Here is a 23,058-nt window from a genome sequence, read left to right as displayed (position 1 = left end):
TTGTACGCTATATAGTTGATAAATAATATTAACAAAAAGTAGATCAACTTTTCAATGTTAGATAAACATCTTTTTCTTATTAGAAGGTTGTATTTACTTAACTTTAAGCAGATATGGACGTATTAAACAAACAACTATATGCACTTTAAAATTATTTTATAAAATTCTCTTAACATTATCTACTATTTAACATATTTATTGACTATTGGCTAATTGCAAAAAAAGTACGCATAAAGTATTGTATATATTCAAAACACTTTAGATTAGCCTAATAAAACGACAATATGTTAGATTTTTAATATCAATCAATAAAATTTACGATTTACTGCACATCTGAATCTGTAGTTAAACTACCACGGCACACTTAAATAATGAGGATGTTTTAATTTTGATATTTTACTTATTGTGAACATCTTTGGAAAATAATTTGAGCCTAAGATCCTCAGGTTGATAGGCAATTGTATAAATACTTTTTGTCCAAAAACAAAGATTTAAAATAAGTATAATTTCATTTCAGAAATGTTTAGGTCATTAAATATTGTACAGTAAGATATTATTGGTATAAGTTGATTTTATGACAAATTTTATTGCATATATATTTATTATATAATCAATCATAGATAAGTATTCAGTATTAGTTATAGTTATTGCGGTATTAAATCGAAAAATAATCTCCTACAACAATGTTATATCATTTATTTTCACAATTGTTTTCATAAAATTCTTTACAAGAAACAACCGATTTATTATGGATGCGATATAGAAACATGAATCTTGCTACGAAAAAAAAATACGATTGTTTTTTGTTAACAATGAAATTATCTTTGTAAATTATCAACACACTGTTAATATATATTGAAATACTGAAACTATAGCGACGATGGGATTCTCACACTGAATTTATTGCGAAGCTGATAGTTGGTCAGACTTTTTTTCAAATTCTATTTAAAGAATCATCGTCTCCGGATGTGCCGAAGAAGAATATAGTACGCATTTGTTCGTTGTATAAATCTGGAGAACCGTCCACAATTATAGACCGGTTTCCGTGTTGTCATACAATTCTAAATTATTCAAAATTGCCGTAAGCTCCCAGACCCCAGGTTAAATCCTTAATATAACCGCTCACAAAGTGAATTTACGCGTAACCGCTCAACACTTAGCAACTTATGCTGCCTCAATCAATTTGTGTCTGGTGTTTTGGATGGGCGCAGGGGGATGAGATGATGATGTTTATACCGATTTTAATAGAGACGATAATTACATTGTTTCAAGTAAATATTGGCTTAACAAGTCAATATCAATTCGCCAACAATTGGGTAGAACTTTTTATAAAATTTCTACTGTTATAAAGGTTCTACTGTATTATAAAATAGGAAACAACAACAATTTTTCTTAATTTTCTTATTTTACTAACGCATATTTTCGTATATCCACATTTTTTTTTTATTTATGAAGAATATTTTAAATAGTTTTTTTTTTGTTGCATTTAGAATTTCTTGAATGGTGAAACGCTGATGAATATATTTATTCTATTATTAAATACTTGTAGTATGATAATTGGTATCATGGACTTATTTTTTAAATTCAATAATATTATCTGCACAATATTTGATTTATTTGTTAATACGTCTGGTATTAACTTGAAGCGACAAAAAAAAAAAAAATAAATATACTTATGTCACGTTCATATTATTGTTATTTAAAAGACCCCGAAGAATATGTATGTGTAGAAAAACGTAAAAAACATACCATCCCGTCAGTCATCAATTTTCTCACACTTTGAGAATCACTGATTTAGAGAATGAAGGTAATACTTAAAATACGTCTTATGTATTTGGTTTGTAAAAACAATAGCACTTTGTATTTTATAAATTTTGTTTATTAATTCATTGTAAAATACATGTTTCTGTTTCAAATAAATGATTGGGAAATATATGCTATTCAGAGAGTTATTTAAGTACAAAGCATCTCAAGTTTGAAATTTTAACAAAATATTTAGAAAGATCGTTTAATGTAAAAATTTTTTACAGCTTCTTTAGAAATTATTTGTAGAAGTTAGTATGTACTAATTTGAAAAAATATTCACAAATAGTTCATGTACAGTAAAGTCCATTATTGCGTAATTTTCCTATTTAAATTAACATTAATAATCTTTATGATTTCATTGTGCACGTACGTAAATGTCGTATAAAAATTTGTGAACTTTATTATCTTGACTCATGTCACCAATCACCTACGACATAACATATTATTGTACAAGTTTTAAAACAAATTGGACCATGTACATCTGTCCCGTGCTCGTATTTTGCTATATATTCTAAAATTATGGTTTTGGATAGAAGCCATATGAGAAAATTTTGAAAAATTCTCGGATATCAACAATAAAACTCTTTATAATGAAAAAGATATTTAGTACTTTAAATATACAGAAGTAAAGTGTAGTTGCGATGGTTATTTTTTTATTATTTTGATTATAATTATTTGTGTTGAGATATAATTGTTATAGAAAATATTGTTATTATTATTAGTTTGAATATAAATTAATTATTAATACAAAATCCAATTACAAATTTACTAAGGTTTTTTTTTCAGTTGAAATATTCAGGTGAATCGAACCGTACCTCGCATCAATATATACACACACCTGCTCGAACGTTCTAACAAGCCCGAGGGTGGCATTGAAGCCTTTGACGCAAACTACAATTAGAGCAATCTGCGTTAATTTAATGTAGCAAACATTTATACACCGATGGTGAAATTCAATTAAATTTAATATTGATTGGACGTACGTGGAAACGAGGGTTTTTGTGGCGTTGTAATTAATGGCAACCAACTAATAATATTAGTAAATTTAGTAACGCGGTGAGGTACAGCAACAATCAACTTGAATCCGTGTAAAATTGTTACGCGCTGTTGTTCGTTGCTGAAACTTCGAGTCTACAATTACACGGTAATTAACGTGTGCCGCTAAATGGATTATCGATTTTTTGCATGAATCCCACCGCGAGTGCACTTCCTGTTCTTCGTATAGACCGCGCACTATAAATAAACTAAAAATTTCAATCAATATTTATTTCCAGGTGGTATTCGCAATTACACGTCGTATTCAATATAGTAACAACCGCAGTTATGTAGATTCGTTGCTTCGTCATTTGCCATTGCAATATTTACGGCTTTACAATCGCATTCCCATTTTAATTTATTTATGACTCGTAACAATTACTGTGAAATAATTTATAATGCATATCCCATTAAGTATTTTCGACTGAAATTTACAAACAAAAAATAGGAAACACTATATAAAGTCAGCGCTCAGTTAACACAAATTATCATAAGCATATGATTATTAAATCGGTAAATTCTCATAGAAATGTATGTATTTACGATATTTTGTATCTGCGTACATATTTCAATTTTATTTCAGTCGGACTGTGATGCTATTTTTTTTTCTTAAAATATGTTTTAAGAGAAATATCAGATAACAAACAAAAGTTAAATATACAATATAAATACTGCAACTGTTCCGATTGAAAACATTGTACGTATATACGATATATTTGTACTTTAATTCAGTAGTAAATAATAACGAATGTATATTAAATGGTTAGAAGTACGTTAAGTGAGCACAGACTTTTATTAATAGAAATTTCAGAAATTCATAGTATCTAAAAGATAACTTTATAAGTTGATATGGAGGTTGACGTTAAATATATCATAAAACAATTACACAATGAAGATAGTCGAGAGATTTATTAAAATATACAATGTTTTAAATTGTGCGCTGTTGCAATTCACTAGGGGGGAAACTTTATATAATTATGTTTTAAGTAAAAACTTTATCGTACATTTATTATATTTTACATAATACTTATCTCTGCAGTAAAAATGGTATAATTCACCTATATTGTTACCATAAAGTGGAATTGTTTAAACTTCTATGTTAATTGACATTGTTTTGACATAAGTCAATCGTTATAAAACCATTAACGACGTCATTTTGACAACTTGCTCTAACCAATATAATTAATTCCAGTTTATTAAAATTAATATTAAATATAAACAATAATTTCATTAAGTTTAAAAAATCAGTACAACTTCTATTTAAATACATTTTATTTAATGGTAATGATAATGAATTTTATAAAATAAATGTTCAAATCACATGAATATTATCTATCAGTATGAAATCGGTAAATGTCAAAGTGACATTGCACAATTTATTATTTTTGTGAAGATTTCAGCTTAATTTAAGTAAACTTATATTATTGCATAGTGATATTAACTATGTATTTAAACTATCAGTTTGTGTATTAACAGGTTTTTATATTAATACTAATATTTGATAATCATTTAGTTAACTTTTATAAAAATAAATTTGAAACATTTTTTTTTTACCAAATAATTTTGTATCTTGCAACAACAAATACAAAATATTGAACTATGTTTTAAATGCAAATATAGTAGTTGTAAATAAAGTTTTGTAAATATTAGTTATAAATAAAGTTGGTCTGTGAATAAAGAGAAAAAAATGTTATTAATTTATATCAAATATTAAAGGTAATATGAAAATCATGGATAGTTTAAGCGTTTTTGAAGATCAATAATAATTATTTATTTATAGTTTTTATGTGGGTTACTTTGTGAATCATTCTTCTTTAAAACTGAATAATAGATATTAATAAAGTTACTAATTCATATTAAATTTGTTTTCTTTAATATCTTCATCAAAAAAAGTATAGTTTTAAATTAATATTATGTTGTTCCCTAAAGAGCTTTACTACCGAATATAAGTGTGTATTTGAAATTTGGAGGAAGGAAGAGGTTTTCTAATAATAGACGGATGCGCGACGGATCCACGTGTTTATTTTCAAATGTCGGCCTTTTAATGACCTCTCTTCTTCCTCCAGCCGGCGGCAACGCGGACAAGCATTTAAGTGAGTGTACATATCCACGGTTAGCTAAGCACGGAAAATAGGAAGAAGAAGAATAAGCAGAAGAAGGAAAGGTTTCGCGTTACTGCAATGTGATTATAAGAAAAGCTCGAAAGGGGGGCAAAATAGTAAAAAGTGTGACGATTTCACGCCCGGTCGATCGCATTTCCCACCCGAAGTGTATTTCGTAACCGATGCGGTTTTACCTTACGGAAATGCTTGCTCAATCTCGCAAGAAATCCAATATTCCCGCTTCATGCGGATATTTATGAATATGTCGTGGAACTTCTCCTTCGTAGACGTAGAGAAAAACTGGTTGAAGCACCACTTCCTAGGCTGCTTCGTTTTCAACTTTCAGCGAAGGACCATTTATTCGGTGTATTTGCATGCTAATTTATCGCTATCTAGTTTAAAAGCAAACGCACATTAGTGCCTTTTATGGTCACAGGAAAGCCGTCAGTCTTTGACGATGCATTTCCTTGCTTAAATGGGATTCAATAAAACGAATCCTCTAAACCTTTTTACTTAGTTGAACATTTCTTGTAAATTCAATTCTGTAAATTGAAAATGCGTATCTAAGCGAAATGTTTATGCTGTAAAATGGTTATTTACTTTTGCCTATTCTCATTGATGCCAAGTAAAACATTCGAGAGTTTGAGTTGATAAAATTTCTACCATCCTTTCATATTTTGTTATTTTCACTTTTGAGTTGAACACACATGTAATTTTATATTGACTATACACAATAATTTGTTCATCTTTAACAGTTTGCAATAAAACATATTTATTATTATAATTTAGTATTATTGTCTGCGCTTTAGATTACTAAAAATTGCTTGTTTTCTTAGACTGATTTATTATGATATTTTACATTAATATTATTCATAATGAGTAACTACATATACAATACAAACAATTCGACATAAAGTAATTATCAAGATAACTAGGATTGTAATTAGGAGTTTAGCATTAATTAAATTGTTAACAATAAATAGCGGTAATATCTTAAAATTATTTAATGACAAACATTCCTGATAATAATTTCTAATAAACAACATAACTGACAATGAAAGAGAAAATTAAATTTCCAGCGCATCAGTAATTATTAACTAAAAGATGAAAATCGTAGTCATATGAAGTTGTTAACACTGGATTGCAACCAACTTCTTATAGTGAAATCCATAATTATTGAGACAGAATGAGCATTTTCATCTGCAAGGGCAAATGTATGTAAAATTCGAACAAGTCCGATATATGAGAAATTAGATAAGGCATTTTAATTTTCTAAAAGAATTGGAGTTGTACGAGGGCAGTCCCAGAAGTTCCCGACCTCACGTATAAATGGTTGTTTTTGTTTAAAAAAATAACTATGATCAAAAGTATCAACTTTATAAACCTTAAGTTTGAAGTTTGTAGACGTTACGTTGTTTAGTATTTGTTTAACAGTTATCAATAGTGATCGCTGTCAGTGAATTTATAAACATAGAAAAAAGGTCATCATTATGTGATACAATATTTTTATTTAAAACGTATCAGTCCAACCAATATCAAAGCCGATTCAGATTATACTTTTTGGGAGTTTGCTCCTTCGTGTATAACAAAACATTTTGGGTGGCAGAGTTTAAACGAGGACGTACGAGCTGCCAAGACGAGCATCGTAGTGGTCAAATAAATGTGGTGACCACATCAGAAATGGTGAAGAAAATCCACAAAAATACTATTGTATTGATAGTATTTCAAAAAGTGCTGTACATCGCATATTGTCTGAAAATTTGGTTAGTAGGAAGCTGTGCAAGATGGGAGGCTGTATCAATGATACAGTTAATTTACCGGTTTTTATTTAGAATATTTACCTTTACAGATAAAAATAAATCTCTATAATTTTGGATGGCCCAATTATAATAAAGTCATTGTAGACATTTATATGAAATTTTATTGTTAAGCTTTAAATAAAATTTCAAATTTTAAACATTCTCGTGAATACACTTTCATGTTGATTACTTAAAATTGTTAATCAAATTACGATTTTTGTGTGACCTCGTTTCACATCTATAATATTTATTATTCCACTTGTCATGAAATTAGAAAAAAAAATGTATACTTAGATGACTACACAAACAAATAAGATTTTATCGAAGTAGAAGACGAGAATAAATATTGATGTGATTGGAGTACTCTTGTATATGATTATGTCTGAGAAATAGAATCATTTCCGACATTGATTATTATTTTTAAAACGATAAATATACGAAGTTTAAATAAATGTTGACTTAAAATAAAATATGCGTCCAAGATAAATAATCTAATTATATAAATAACTTTTTCGGGGAGAACCAGTTGATTCGTACCAAATGGTCTTTATATAAAATAAAGAGATATTTTTTTCTGTTTTTTTCTTTCAGCAAAATAAAAAAAATAGTACACCAAATTATTTTCATCTTTTTGTACGGTTTGTTTTTGTATGGATTTGGTTCCACAATTAGATCGGTTTCAAACAGTCCGGAATATTGGAGGATCCGATTATGTAATTTGTATTTTTTTATGTCAGAAAAAAATTATATGTAACATATAGACATATAGACATTTGACATATATTATATGTTACTTCAATAATTTTATATTTTTTTTTTGTAATACGTAAAGGTGAAAGTATCAAAGAAAGTGTTAATAAATGCATTAACATTGTAAGAAATATATTATAGAAATAGTTTGAAGAAATGAATGGCAAATCTGAAGCAAATTAACTACAAATAAGAAAACTTCCTAATGGAAACACTGGAGTGAGGTATCAAAAGAAACGTCTGGAAATAGAGGATGGGCCTGGAAAAGAGAAATAAAGTTTGGGTAACTGTGCATAAGAAAGTTTCTAAGTATCGACAGAATAACTTTTACCATATAAAGTCATCTCGAAACCTATTTGAACATATAGCATATAATTACAGTCAGAGCTTATTAAACCTACGTCCGATAATACGTGTATGATTACTTATTTATTCTGAGTACAAAAGTACAAATATTCATATTATGTATATGACTTTTATTTACTTTAAATTGAGGTATTATATATTTATTCTTGTATAATTAGTTTTAGGAAAAGAAATAACTAACATCACTGAAATAAAATTGAAATACGTACGCAAATATAAGTACATCAATACATCGCATAGTGCGTCTTCGATCAGTGCGGATTCACTAAAGTACGGTTTGAAAATGTCTAAACAAACTAAATTTTAATTGAATAAAAGAAAAATTGGTCTATATCGAAAACCCGACAATCATATTCCCGACATACGAAATTCTGACTAGTATAATCCCGACAAGGATTTTAATACGGTCGGGATTTTGATATAGTCGGGATTATGACACAGTCGGGATTATTGTTGTCGGGATTTTGATACTGTCAGGATTATGGTTGTCGGGACTTTGATACTGTCAGGATTATGGTTGTTGGGAGTTTAATACTGTCGGAATTATGGTTGTCGGGAGTTTAATACTGTCGGGATTATGGTTGTCGGGATTTCGGTTGTCTAGATTTAGATTATCACCGGTGTGCAATACCTACTATTACATTATGATGTGTCTAAGAAAAGTCAGCCGATTTCCTATATTTTTCAACTGTGAGATCATTACTGCATGTTCACCAAGAAATAAATATACGACGTTATTATAATTCATAAATAAAGTTTCACGAATATGAATGTTAATTATTACGTTTTGCCGTGCATTTTGCAAGCTGGTTATGCCGCGATTGCAATTATAATTGCATAATCAGTTTCGTTATTTGCGAGCGATTTACTATCAAATATTGCGTTTAATGTGGTCTGCATCGAATGCAATTACATCGTAGCCGCTCCAATTGGGAAATGGGAACCCGGATCGTCGAAGAGCCCTCCGCAAATGAGTCCTTGAGCGATCCTCGCGGGAGTGGATGTTCTCAGGTCCCGGGATTAGAGAGTTCGAGCCCGCAAAACCCAGCCAGGGAGATGCCCTCCAGCGTTTAATCAGCGGCAGGAGAATTGAATTATCCGCAAACGTCCCGCTAATCAGCTGACAACGAACGTGTCGCAAAATCCTGCCAAACGTGTCCTAATTTTCGCATGCCGACGACAATGTCGCACGTGCGGAAATTAATGAAACATACAAAAAATAATGTATATATGTAGGATTGAATGTGGCCTGACATACGTTTATTTGCTCTTACATTTTCTATGCACTGTATATTTTAATAATAAATGAACAAACAATTTAATTAACATTTTACCAATTGTAATGCATCTATGAAATTAAATGATAATTGTCAAATATTGTTAGTTAGTCCATATAGTTCTCGATCAATGTCTTTGTTTCATCATTATTATTAGCAGACTTTTCGCTGAAATCACCAACTCTAATCTAAGGAAATCAATTTAGCACAGTTTTTCAGCTAAAGCAACTTCTCCGTAAACAATAATTCTTAACTATTGCTTTACTGTCATGTTTGGTTTTCCAATAGAATAGAAAACTATCAAAGTCTAAAATGTACTTTGTTTTCTTTCTAAACTTTCTTCTATAGACGAGTATCAGCTTTCAGAATATGTACACAAGCCAATAGTTTCGTTGATAATTTAATATTATATTCTCTTAACTTAGATGTTAAATTGTCGTGTGTGTTTATTACAATAATAAAAATTATAAAAAAACATAAACAGTGATAATATAATGATAGCTGAAGTTAATTAAGAATAAAAATAAATTATTATTATTAGTATGCGTTTCTATTAAAAAAATATATTTATTGATGTTTATTGATCATTTCGCTTAACGAGCAAAATGAATTGTAAGAAAAATGACTTGCAAAATGGAACGCATTATCGTATATTACATTAGTTTATATGGGGTAAATTGTTTCGCTATACGAGTAAAAATCTGGAAATTTTGGAACGGATTATGCTCGGTAAGCGAGGTTAAACTGTATATTAAATATTCAACTTATAATCTTAGGCTTTTATTTCATAATAAAAAAAGATGTTCAAATTACAATATTTTATATAATTACTGGCTCAACTATGTTCCGCGGACTACTGGTGTTTCGAGAAAAGTTAATAAGAAGCTCAATCCAGAATTATTGTTATTTTTATTCGTATTTTGAATTATTGTTTTTTTTTACAATTTACATTTTTTTGTTTATATAGGGTGCCCCAAAATTAACGAAAGATTTGAATTAAATAGAAAACACAGTTTTTAGTTTTCAAGTTGTGGAATTTATGGAATAACACATCGGGCAAATGGCCTCCACAGCTTTGCTGACACATACGCACTCTTTTATCGAAATTTTTCATTAATTTTGTTGATGCAGCGTTGTTGACTTCAAATAACCCCATAAAAAGAAATCTTATGGTGTTAAATCACAAGAAGAAAGAAGTGTGTTATCATGTCGCGATATCGAGCACCAGTAGCAGTCCAATGATGTCTCTAGCCCAAAATCCGCACCAAAAAGTGACACGCTGTGGATGCATTTGTTTTTCGACAATCACATGTGGATTCTCCGGACCCCAAATGCGGCAATTTTGGTGATTTACAAAGCCATCAAGTTGAAAATGTGCTTCATCGCTTAGGATAATTTTGATCGAAAAATCAGCATCCACTTGTTGATGCTCAATAATCCATTCAACGCCCCATTTTCGTTAACCCTAACCTCTCAGCTATCAAATTGTTTTTTTTTTTGAGTTGCCAACACGTTACTGCACAAATGGCAGCAAATTCAAATTTTGCTTTAATTTTGGGACACCCTATATAAATATTAAGTATGTATTGTTTTTTTTGGCCAATAAATTAGTATTATAATAATATAAAATTATATAATATAGTTATTAAAATAAAATAAATAAATTTTAAATAAAACATTTCATCGAGATAATAAGGAAATTTTGATTTAATCGTTGAGAAAACATATGGGAATTATGTATGATAAATGCCCTTCTCGGCGTTCTTTTGACGAAATTTGTAATCACGATTTGGAATAACTGGATTTGGAAAGTGATTATACAGCGTATAATCACTTTCTTCTTGGCTTGGATGGTCGAGGGTTTGGTGACATAAACTTTTGACTTCAAAAAATCCCAGAGAAATAATGGATGGTAAGGATCTCGAAGGAATGTGATTCTAACAGTACGGGACCACTCTCCTGGACGTGTAATATCCTATCTGGGCGTCCAGAATTGAAATAAACGCAACTTAATTAAAAAAAAAAAAATTTGACATGCAAATACGAAATACTGGTGGGATAATGAAAATTGTATTTGGTTATTACGAGTTCCGTATATTTGTTTCGTGTATAACGCGTATTTGCATATTGAGTGCAACATGCACTCACATTGTAAAGTCATTTATCAAATCCACTGATCGCACACACAAAAACAATAGTAATTTGCTGACTAAAATCAAATTATTATCGACAGAAATATTTCAGTGACAGAATTTTAAAAAGCACCATTAATTGTAAATTTTAATTAAAGAAATATTAACTAAAAATAACCTGTATCTAACTTTTTATATGTTTAGCATTGAAAATTTATGATAAGCAAACCATGGTTTTAAAAAATATATCAGTTAATAGGTTGTTCGGAAAGTTATTTATTGTTTTGCACGATAATTTTTTGTTACTTTTGACGTCGTTTTGCAAGACTCCGATTAACTATTTTTATAATTTTGCAGAAATCTGAATAAGTGAAAAACATAATTCTAAAAAAAAAACTTAAAAAAATGCAACTTTTTCATTGCGTTTGAGCAATAAATCGCATATGAATAAGTTTACTACATCTTCATATCACGGTCGTCACGCTTATAACATCATTTCATATACAGCACATACATATATATTTCATTGTTCACATTGACAATGTAACCAAATAAAAATTGTAAATAATGTAACAAACGACAGTCTGTAATATGCAGCAAAAAATAATCTCGTAAAAGATTATTTCAAATATTTCTTGTTAACGCCGTGAAATACCAAATTACTTTCCGAACAACACAATAACTTTAAAACTCGTGTTTGTGTTCTAGAAAAAGTTGTTATCAAGTTTTTCAGCTTAGCCCGAGAAAACATTTTATTTGCAAGTGAACGTTATATGCGATGTTAAACGATTGGTAATAATATTATTATATTTATATTCTATGTACAAAATATTTACTTATGATTTTTCGAGGTTTTAATTGGAAGAAAATTAATCATCCTTATTTGTTACTTGTTATTACACGCTTTCTGTTTTCATTGATATCCATCTATACAACGAAAACGCAGTTTTATTGCATGCGAAATATTGGGTTGGCCAATAAGTAATGTTGTAATTTTCGGTAAGAAAATTTTCTATTGGCAAGATCTGGTCGTTTCTTGGTAATGTTTTCCTTTAGTCTATCCAATTGTGTAAAACAATTATCAAAATTAGTTTCATTATGTGGCAGGAGCTGTTCTATGAGCTATGTAACATTATCTTCTTGGGGTAAGAATCAACTCCTGGACTTCCATTTCATTCCACGTCGATCTCTCCTGTGCAGTCTGTATCATTGCTTTGGGAGTAGTCAATGAGGTTGATCCTCGTTTACTCCAATGTCTTTTTCTTGTTTCAGACTATGCATGCGTTTTATAGGTTGTTGTTTGTGTAACATCATGTTTCTAATTTATATTACTGACATTGTGTTAAATTACTGACATTACGAAATAAACTACAAAAATGTAGTTAATAAGATAATTTTGTATCATAATAACAATATTTATTGCTACAATTATATAATTAAATAAATAATTATAGAAAAAATTATTGCAATAAATTTTAAAGTGCGATACTTTGTAACTGATAATAATATTTATTATAACAGTCAAATAAACAAAAAAAATAAAAACATTTACAATTATAATAATTATGTCAAATATAACGTACACATGGTTCTTTTTTTATTCGGTAGATACGTTCCACAGTAAAACGCATAAAAATAAATCGCACAAAAAAGGGCTAGACACACGTATAAAAATAAAGGATACGTTCCATAATTTTTTAAAACCGCATAAAACTAAATCAATGAGTTACAATATACCGAAAATCGCATGAAAAAGGGTTTATTAAATTTCAGAAAAATAATTAGTCTTACTATATTCTTTCTGAAATGTTTATTCATAATTTTATAAAAACGTTAACAATCATAGACAAGTTTATTAAATTTCAGAAAAATATAATCTTAACATATTCCTTCTAAATTTATACGGAAATTTTTTACAAAAAAAATACAGATTTTTTTTATGAAAGTTAATCTTTCTTCACTTTTTTTTCTTTAGAATTATCGTCGCTATATGAGAGTGTTCGGCATAATTTGCGAACTGGTTCGAAATCTCTTTCATCACTAGAAGAGATAGTCAACATATCAGTTCTATGTCCTGAAGATAATGATTATTCACAAGTAAAATTAGCCTCAACTTCGCATGTTAATTTTTTCCTTTTGACAATATAATCAGTGATTAAACTTTGCGATGACTTTGCTATTTTTTGTACAATTGCTGATATCCAGAAATGCAATTCTGAAGCTCGCGTTGAATGCTTGTTCAGAATTATCATCTTTTTAGATGAAATGGTTTTCCAATTTGTGTCAAAATGGCCTAAAATAGTTATTTAAAAAAAATCTTCTTCACATAAAAACCGCATAAAAAGAGTACGCATAAAAAGAGGACCGAGTGTATTTGTAAAAAGAAAGGTGCGTTTTACGGTTCGCAAAATACGTTAATATTTAGAAGTGCGTTTGGAATTTGATGTTTGCTTAGTGACTAATACAACAAAAAAGAAAGATGTAAATGAAAACAAAAGTGGATTGCTGTTGTCATGGATCTATCAAGACATTGGTTTAAGCCTTCCTCAAAGTAGCGGTTGACATTGAGAGATGCCCGACGGCATCATTTCTTTTGTGGGAGAATCTGTGCCAGCTGCGTGATTTCTCCAGTAATGTATTAAATGACAGAATTGAAAGTGTGAAGGAGAGCGAAAACGGAAATAATATTAAAAAAACAACAACTTAGAAGCGATGCAGGCTAGAGAAGGAAATGAAACGAAAACGAATGTGTTTGGTGAGAGACTCGGGAGACGGAGGAGTGTTTATAATATGTTTGTAATTTCACTTGGTTTCGTGGAGGAGAGAAAGTCGCCTGAGGATACTTGCTACACACGCGAGTTAAAATCGCACGAGTCCATTGTATTGTAACAACAAAACAGTACGGTGTTTTCGTTGATGATGATGCCTCCTCGACCTTCATGAAAGAGGCGTCGAAATCTCCTGCATATCTCATAATCGCGCGCCGTCCTCTTCTCGCACGTGCACATAATCATTATAATCCTAGGCAAAGCGTACCGCACAGTTTCACGTTGAGCCAACTTTGATGACATATTTACTGGTTCGAATGAAAACAACTACGCATCGCAGTAAATCATAGTAATAAAGATCGTGTTGTTTCACCTATTTACGGATTGGACTTTCGATTTGGACTAGTCTTTCAAACTTGAACCGGTTTCAAATATTATTATGAACTGAACGATGGGTATTTTTTAAATATAATCTCTCAATAAGCATCATCAATCAAATTATGAATTACGAACTGTTGTGTTTTGATTTGAACAAGAGATGGCGTACAAATAATTTGTCCATCTAAAAAAATAGGGCTATAGAATCATTATGTACAAATATGGAAGGTAGAATCTTAGACCAACAATTGACGTTGCACAAAGAGATGGGATATGCGCAAAGTCCATTGTTTCTAATAAGTAAACAAGTCATTTAAATAATATTAATCATTTTGTGCTTCTGGTTCGCAAATAATTTCTTAAAAATTACAATTGTTTGCCATGTAAATAATTCGTAAAAGAAGACATCTTGGTTGGACAAGAAAGTAATTTTAGTTATATATAATCACCCTTTACGTTGTTGAATGTAAACATTTGAATTGGTCGTTTGGTTCCTTTAAAACTAGCTTCAAATACACAACAACTTTGTAATCCCACCAAATTGACAACATAATCTTTTTTTGATGCAATTCAGCTTTCCATGTAGTTTGTGCTGGTTTATCACGCTTGATTTATGTGGTTGTACAATAACAGCTGCTAATAAAATTATACACAATTTGCTTCTAAATTAAGCTGTGACATCAATCAAATATCAAATGGAAAATAATCGCATGAAACTACACCATCTCGTTGTGCATCTTCATATCCAAGTAAATACTACAAAATTTGACCAAAACCAATGAACTCTCTTAAAATTGCATGTTAGAATCTCAGCTTTCCGATTATGCATGAATTTTATGGGTTGCAAATGGACAAATTCCGACATCAGAAATTATTTAGTTATTTGTAACATCATGTTTCTAATTTATATTACGGACATTGTGATCAAGTGCTGATATTACAAATCTGTTCATGAATTGAGAAAATTTAATATCGCGGTTAACATTAATGGATAATCTTTCCCGGTGGATAGTTTACCATTATGATGATTTGATTTTTTAATTTGTTGGTTGACTGTCGTCTTGTAGGTTAACTTCAGTAGTATATTGATGCTCTGCGATTCCACCATTTCCTTTCACTGTGAATCCTTAATACTGTCATTGTCTATCGACTTGGCTGAAGGTCCATATGCTGAACCTCATTCATTTCACTGTATATCTGTGATGAACGATGGCCCTATTGCTGCAAGTATCGAGAGGGCTCTTAAGGGGTCTGGCTTTGACCAGGTTGGTATGGCAACTTAACCATTCGGCTATTAGTCGCCCCGTATAATATTTATTATAACAGTCAATTAACCAAAAAAGAAGTTGGAATTTAATTTATAATATGAATATTTTAATTTATTTGAAATTTATTACATTTCATTATTAATTTAATTAATTCACACTTAACGTAATTCGCATGTTGTCAGTGTTGCTATATAGTTATTAACTAAAATACATGTAATATTATCTTAATATACAATTACAGCGCTGTAAAGCCAGTGCTTTAAAGCGTTTTGCTTTGTAGAGTATCAAAGTTATTAACAAATAAGTTAAACTGCTTTAGCAGAAGTTGTCTTTATATGTGAAACGAGCATCTCTTTGTATTTTCGTATTTACGAAGGTTTTAATCTTAAATGCTTGGAGTAGAGTAGTTTCTTGTTAATAATATATCAGGGTACGTCTGCAATCTTTCTCACGAATTTGGACTGAAATCGTTGAACTGTTACAAAGTTTGATCCGATTGAAGCTCTTTAAAGTACAATACAATGAGTAAAACTTTATATATTAGTAATTGAATTTTTTTGACTGTTAAACTTAATTGAAGATTAAAAACGTATATTAGATAAATAAGTATTGAAACTGTTTGTTTTATTCTATTTTTTTTATCAAACACTTCAGTATTAACTCAAATTTATTGTATAAAGTTATTAATACAATCGCACCCAAAACTCCTCTTCTTGCTTTTGGACTCGTATCAAAATTTGGATCATTTACTACAATTTTATCAACGATTTCAATTATTGTTTCTAAACTTTTTCTAAGAAACCTGTAGCAAGTTTTTTTGGTTCATCGTCTTCAGAATCACTATTCCTTCAATTCCTTGTTCTGCCCGTTCTTGAAGGTCGTCTTTGGTAAGGCCCTCATCAGAAACCTGCAGTAACTCCTTAATATCTTTCTCATCTACATCTCAAACAAGCTTAGATTCTGGGAAAGCACAGCGTTACGTGTTTGGAAATAATCGTATTATATACGAATCAATTAAATGCCGCGGTAATTTGAATAACAAATCATCGTTAAACGAGGTCTTACTGCAGTTGCAAATTTGTATCTATTTTGTTTAAGTTATTTCTGCTGAACTAAAATGTAATTGATTTAATTTTGTATTTTAGGTGTGAACAATGCTTCTGCAGGCCTCGCAACAAACGGAGGGAGCCGTCGCAACGGCGCCGCCAGAGACCGTGCGTCCGCAGGGCGGTGGCGGCAGAGATGCCGAAATGAAGACGCTCGTCCTAGACTACGCCCCTGTACCGGGATGGACGGTACACGTTACCAATGAAGGAAGACTATACTATTGCAAGTGAGTAATATTAAAAAAAACATATAATTGTACTGTTTTAAAAGGTGTAGAGATCTAATCTTAGATCAAAATTAAAAAAATCCATTAGTCTGTGAAGATCGATAAACATCAAAGGGATGGCAGAAATAAAGTATTTCAGCATAATTGTCTTGATTCAAATGATATGCTTATCAATATATTTTCTATATTGAGGTTATTCAAACCGAACAATACAGATTTTCATGAAAAGTTTCAGTATAATCAATGTGTAGTCGGACATAACCCAAGTCTGTGCCTTCTGCGGCTTTCAATTGCCGGATCAGGAATTACGCTGGAACATAAAGTTTATTACAACTGCAAATAATGTCGTCAATATTTTTATGTTGGTGTTTCCTGATTACTGAAAACTTGATTATTTTCTCGTTCGGAATAACATTCGTGCTGTCGATATACTTATAATAAAGAATGTTGTTTTCATTGATTATAAGAAAAGTGAAAAACAGAATATATAACAATCAATAATAATAATATTTATTGCAAAAATTATATAACTAATTACAGTCAGGCAGAAAGGCTGCGGTTAATAGCCCTTTATATGTATTTGTCCAATAAATTATGTTTATTAACCCTTTGTCGAGTATGTCACCTCCAACATAACAAATTTGCTAAAAAAACGTATGTCTCGCTGGAGGTGACAACAACAATTTGTTTGGGCATGTTTCTTATATTTTTAGTTTAATACCGTTATATAACCACAGACATCTAATAATTACAAACTGCGCAGTCGTTTCTCAGTCGATTGTTATTATTTGTTCGTACATTTTATACTAAATTTGCTATGACAGGAATGGTGTGAAACCCATCTCTGTTTTATACGTAAATTAGTGGTTTCATTAGTGGGAGATTGCAGGTAGAGTTTGTACAAAAAACGACTTTTTAATAAACCGCTTTTCGAATCTCCACTTCTTTACAAATCGGTTTTCAAAATTTCACAAATAATAGAGAAAAATAATTTTTACAAACTTATTTTCTTTTTATTTAATATACAGAATGTCTACAGATCTATTGTGCATACAAAATTTTCATAAATAGAAAAAAAAAACTCATTTTAGCATTAAATAATGAATCTAAATTCCTTCTTTTTTTCTGTACTCTCAATACTTGATGCTCCTTTTTTGATACATTGGGGAAGATATTTATGAATTGATGTTTTCAAAGCAAGCTATGGCTTGTTTTTCTTCTTCACCGCCTTTTTCAACAACTTTGAAAATAAATTGAGTTCAAAGGGTTAATATTAATTATATACAAAAAAATATGAATTAAAAAACAAATATATAATTGACATTATATATCTTTTCTACCTATGAATAAAAAAACATTTTCGTTATCAAAATCAAAATAAACCACGTTAATTTATAATAATTATAGTTTATTGCATTTATTTCTTTACATTTATTTATTTTTAATGTTTATCACAATGTTATGTAAATTTTATTCACACTTACTTACATTGCGGTTTGCTACGTCTCATTTCAGTTATATTTATTTAATTGGGTGCGGTTAAGTATAGTTTACTTCGTTAAGTTCGATTCAATATTTTATTAAAATAGATAAAACGTAGATTGAATGTATTAAACATAATTATATATTAATACCTCGCATAGTGCAGCTTATATCAGTACGAATTCAGTATAGGCCGATTTGCTAATTTCAAAAGAAACTAAATTTAAGTTAACGAAACAGGAAATAAATTCTAAAAAAATAGTGTACAAAATTATTTATATAGTCAATAACTGTTTTCTAAGCTTTAATTATAAGGTGTGGTGTTTATAGGACTATTTACAAACATATTGAAATATTTTAATATATTGATTTACAATCTGCCACAATCTGAAAATAAGCAAATATTTGTAACAAATTGATATTGAATGGAATTTTTTAATATATGCAATTTATATTGAATATTTGGAAGTAATTAATGTACGGTATTTTTAAGAGGAATTTAATTATTGTAAATCTGTAACACAAAACGTAAGATATTAGAGTAATTTTGTGATGTTCTTCAAACTTATCAAGTAATGTTCATAAATACAGAAGGCTGACTACTTGCTTTAAAATCTTGAAATTATGTAATATAACATCAAAAATGTATGATTTAAATTTCAAATATAACATAATTAATTCATGTTCAGGTTATTAGTGAATATTGTCTTATAATATTTACAATTAATTATCGAATTAAAAAAAATGACATTTGGTTAATCTATTAAATAGTGTCCTAGTTTGTAGAAAATAAATCTGAGGCAATTATATACAAATTAGGACATTATTATAATACACCGAAATTGAATTATATATTTCACTCGCTTTGTGTAAACTCAAGTTCAAATATATAATCTCATTCAAAGCTCGCAAGAGCTTCATATAATCTGCAAACAAACCTAGAGCTGATCCAAGATGGAGCTCAAGAACGATACCAATATTACATTCACCGTGAGTAAATATGCACTCAAATCATGCTCGTAATAAAATTTTAAATATGTCGATTAAAATATCCAAGTTTTCATTGTTATACAGTCTATAATAGAGATTATATTAATGAATTCTGAACACTATTAGATTCATCGTATAGTTTTTCTCGTTATACAATTAAGTCTCTTTTTGTGCGGTTTTAAATTCTTCAATTAGTCCAGTTTAAAACAGTCTGGGACATTGGCGGAATCGATTACTCGCACTATGAGGTATTGCTGTATTTTCATAGTTTTCTAAATTATTATTATCTATGAAAAAATTTAAAATTAACGTGAAAAACGAACAATTCATTGAATTATGTACTTAAAGATGCATTTTGAAAATTATATTTTGTAAATTTTATATTATAAAATACTTGTACCACTAATTAAAAGTAAACTACATATACAAATAATCCATATGAAAAATTATATACACTTTTAGTTAAAATTTAACATAACTGAAATTTTCATTGCTTCACTTCTTAGGACGATTGACGTGGATATTTTTTTTAATGTCATAAATAAAAGGATAAAATAAATTTAGATATACATGAATGAATGAAATACTGATGGAAAATATAAAAAAATATAGGTTTTTTTTAATAAGTAATAATCCTTTTGTATATTTTTCACTTCTATAGAAAGATAAGCTAATAGAAATTTCATGCAATTGAAATCTAATAAAGGAATTTAAAAAATAGAACTTGTTTGATCTGAAATTATTTCATACAAAGCATTACATTTTTTAATGTTTTTCAACTCAATCTATTTGTGTGAAATTGGGGTTTCTGTTATGTCGGGCGCTAAGAATCAATATATGATACGATTTCAACATGAGCGTTTGAAGTTAATGAAGATAAAGATCGATGTGTTGACGTTTCAATGAAACAATTACAAACATCATTTTAGAATTAAATAAGAGACAAAATAGTTTTATAGTAACTATGATTTTTGTTGATAATAATATTTAATTATTTTCTTTGTTTCTATGCATATTTTATCAAAACTCAAACCTTTTTTCAAAATTGATAAATTTCTTTACGGGATTACAAAAGATATATGAGAATAATAAAACAACAAAATTTGTATTATTATTTTTTTCATTATTTACTTATTAATTAATCCAAAACAATACAAATGAAACTTTGTAATTTATTCAGTAGGTAAGGAAATATGTGAACTATTAAAATTTTGTATTTGAAGTATTTTATTTAAGGCTATTTCAAAATACATTAAATACTAACATTTGTCAAAGTGTTCATGTGTGCAAATTATTAAATATACTGTAACACGACGACGCTTCGTGTACAAAAATACACAATATATACAAATACATATACAAATATATACAAAGGTTTAGGGCGTCACTTCCTTTTATTGAGAGGAAGAACTCTTATAACTGCTTTATCAGATCAGCCCACTTCTTCTCCGACGGTGGGTCATGGCTCCACTAGAGTATCAACAACGTCTTCTTGGAGCTTACAAATATATCTATAATATCTTCTCAACTGGAGACCTCAACCGTCTTCCTTTGCGGTTCGCTGCGGTTTCTCCGAATTTTGGAAGCATAGTTGCAGCGTTGTCTATTTTACCATTTTTAAGTTATTTTTTCAAAAGCTTTGAGAATTCCTGCAATAGACAACACTTGATGTTCTATGGAGATTTCCACATGAAAAATATTTAAACATATAGTCTATAATTATGTTGGTTAAAGAGTAAATGACTGTACTTATTGTAGATTATTTAAATAATTAGCTTACAAACAGGTTGAAAATACTCTTGAAAACATGTTATTTAAGTAGTATTTAATAATTCAGTCATACCTGTGTAAACGTTATCACAACTACAATTATAAACGCAATTGAAAAAATTGATAGAAAGAAATCGTTAGAAAATATATAAATGGAGTTTGGCGCAGAATATGGCCAGAAGTTATACTAAAAGATGAAAAAATAACGTACATAAAAATTATATTATCCAGATGCCTCAATCAATAAATTTCGAAAATGTTTATGAAGATGGTATTAGAAATGTATTGAATGTAGAGATAATGGATTTCCTGTGAAAGATTTAGAAAATCTTTGTTGATATTGAAGACGATTTTTTGTTTTTTTTATGTCGTATTTATCATATGTTCATCAATGTGAACATTGAGTGAATTTAAGATCGCGGTTGACAAAATTATGGATAATATTTCCCGGTGAATAGTTATCATTATGATGATTTTTTAATATGTTGGTTGGTTGTCGTCTAGTAGGTTAACTTCAGTAGTATATTGATGATTTTCGATTCCACTATTTCCTTTGACTGTGAATCTGCTGCTATCCTTAACACTGTCATTGTCCATTGACTTGGCTGAAGGTCCATATGCTGAACATCATTAATTTCACTGTCCATCTGTGATGAACGATGGCCCTATTTCTGCAAGTACCGAGAGGGCTTACAAAGGGCCTGGCTTGACCAGGATTCGAACTCGCAGCAAACCCGGCGAAATCGTGGGTAGGCGACTTAACCATTAGGCTATTAGTCGCCCTAAAGACGAAATTAAAGTTAATAACAAAAAATTAAATGTTGGCAACTAAAGATTTGAATGACATTATTTTTTTTAAGCGATGAGTGTTAAATGAAATCGAAAAAAAGCACAAACAATCAACTTTAGACTCACATTTTAAAATGTGATTTCGCTTTGTAAGTAAGCATGTCTACGAGTAATAGTAATTTGATCTTTTTATCTGTAAACAATTTATATTAAAAAATATAAATTTGGGAGATGGAAGTTTTAGATATTAAAGATGTTGTAATATGTTTATCTTGCATTCTCTTTTGATTTACAAAAAGGTACTACCTTGTCCGTACTACCTTGTATTGAATCAGTGCTTCCACAATTTTCATAATGATCAAGTTAATATGTATGTTTGGGATGAAACTATAACAAACAGAGGATTGCTAGAAGTAACATCTTGATGTTTGAAGCGCTTACAGTGCACTGGCTAAAATAGAAACATAAATTTTGATGAAAATTGTTCAGTCCAGACAATGAAATAAATATCATTGATCATAACTTTGTATCGTCAGGACATTCATTCTTACCAAAATATCGCGATTTTGGTGTGGTAGAAATGTCAGAAAACCAATACCTTGTATATCATCTCCCAGCATTACTATAAAGTAACACGATATTGTTGAAAACATAATATATTTTTAGTAAATGATTTTTTTCAATACAACCTTTGGAGGAAGCGGTTTTAAAAAGTATGAAAAATATCGGTGGATAAACTATTAATTGGTTATATGCTGGATCAGATTTACAAGGAATATATCAGATATTTAAAATTACCTTCTTAACATAAAAAAAAACATCTATTACATTTGGCAAATATCATCAATATTTTAATATTTTAAAATGTTAAATTCTAAGTAAAATTCAATACACTTGTACGTATAAAGTAAATGATTAACTAATATGTATAATTTTATTGAAATTCTTAATAAAAATGAATTGTTTTTTGTTATCTTATATTTTCACTGTAATATATTTTATTTCATTTTTTA

General features: G+C 29.4%; 1 protein-coding gene across 1 annotated transcript in view; it reads left to right on the top strand.

Annotated features, from left to right (window-relative positions):
* LOC108567804 (FERM and PDZ domain-containing protein 4) overlaps window positions 1-23,058 on the top strand; it is a 56,561-nt gene that overhangs the window by 1,154 nt on the left and 32,349 nt on the right. The window contains exon 2 of the mRNA XM_017928492.1: window positions 16,827-17,014. Coding sequence (XP_017783981.1) covers window positions 16,836-17,014 — 179 coding nt within the window. The 5' untranslated portion in view covers window positions 16,827-16,835. The remainder of the gene's footprint in view (window positions 1-16,826; window positions 17,015-23,058) is intronic.

Source organism: Nicrophorus vespilloides, unplaced genomic scaffold (genome assembly GCF_001412225.1).
Source record: "Nicrophorus vespilloides isolate i.1.1-1 unplaced genomic scaffold, Nicve_v1.0, whole genome shotgun sequence".
NCBI lineage: Eukaryota > Metazoa > Arthropoda > Insecta > Coleoptera > Silphidae > Nicrophorus > Nicrophorus vespilloides.
Note: the sequence above shows the minus strand (reverse complement) of the source record. Positions and strands in the feature narration are given on the sequence as shown.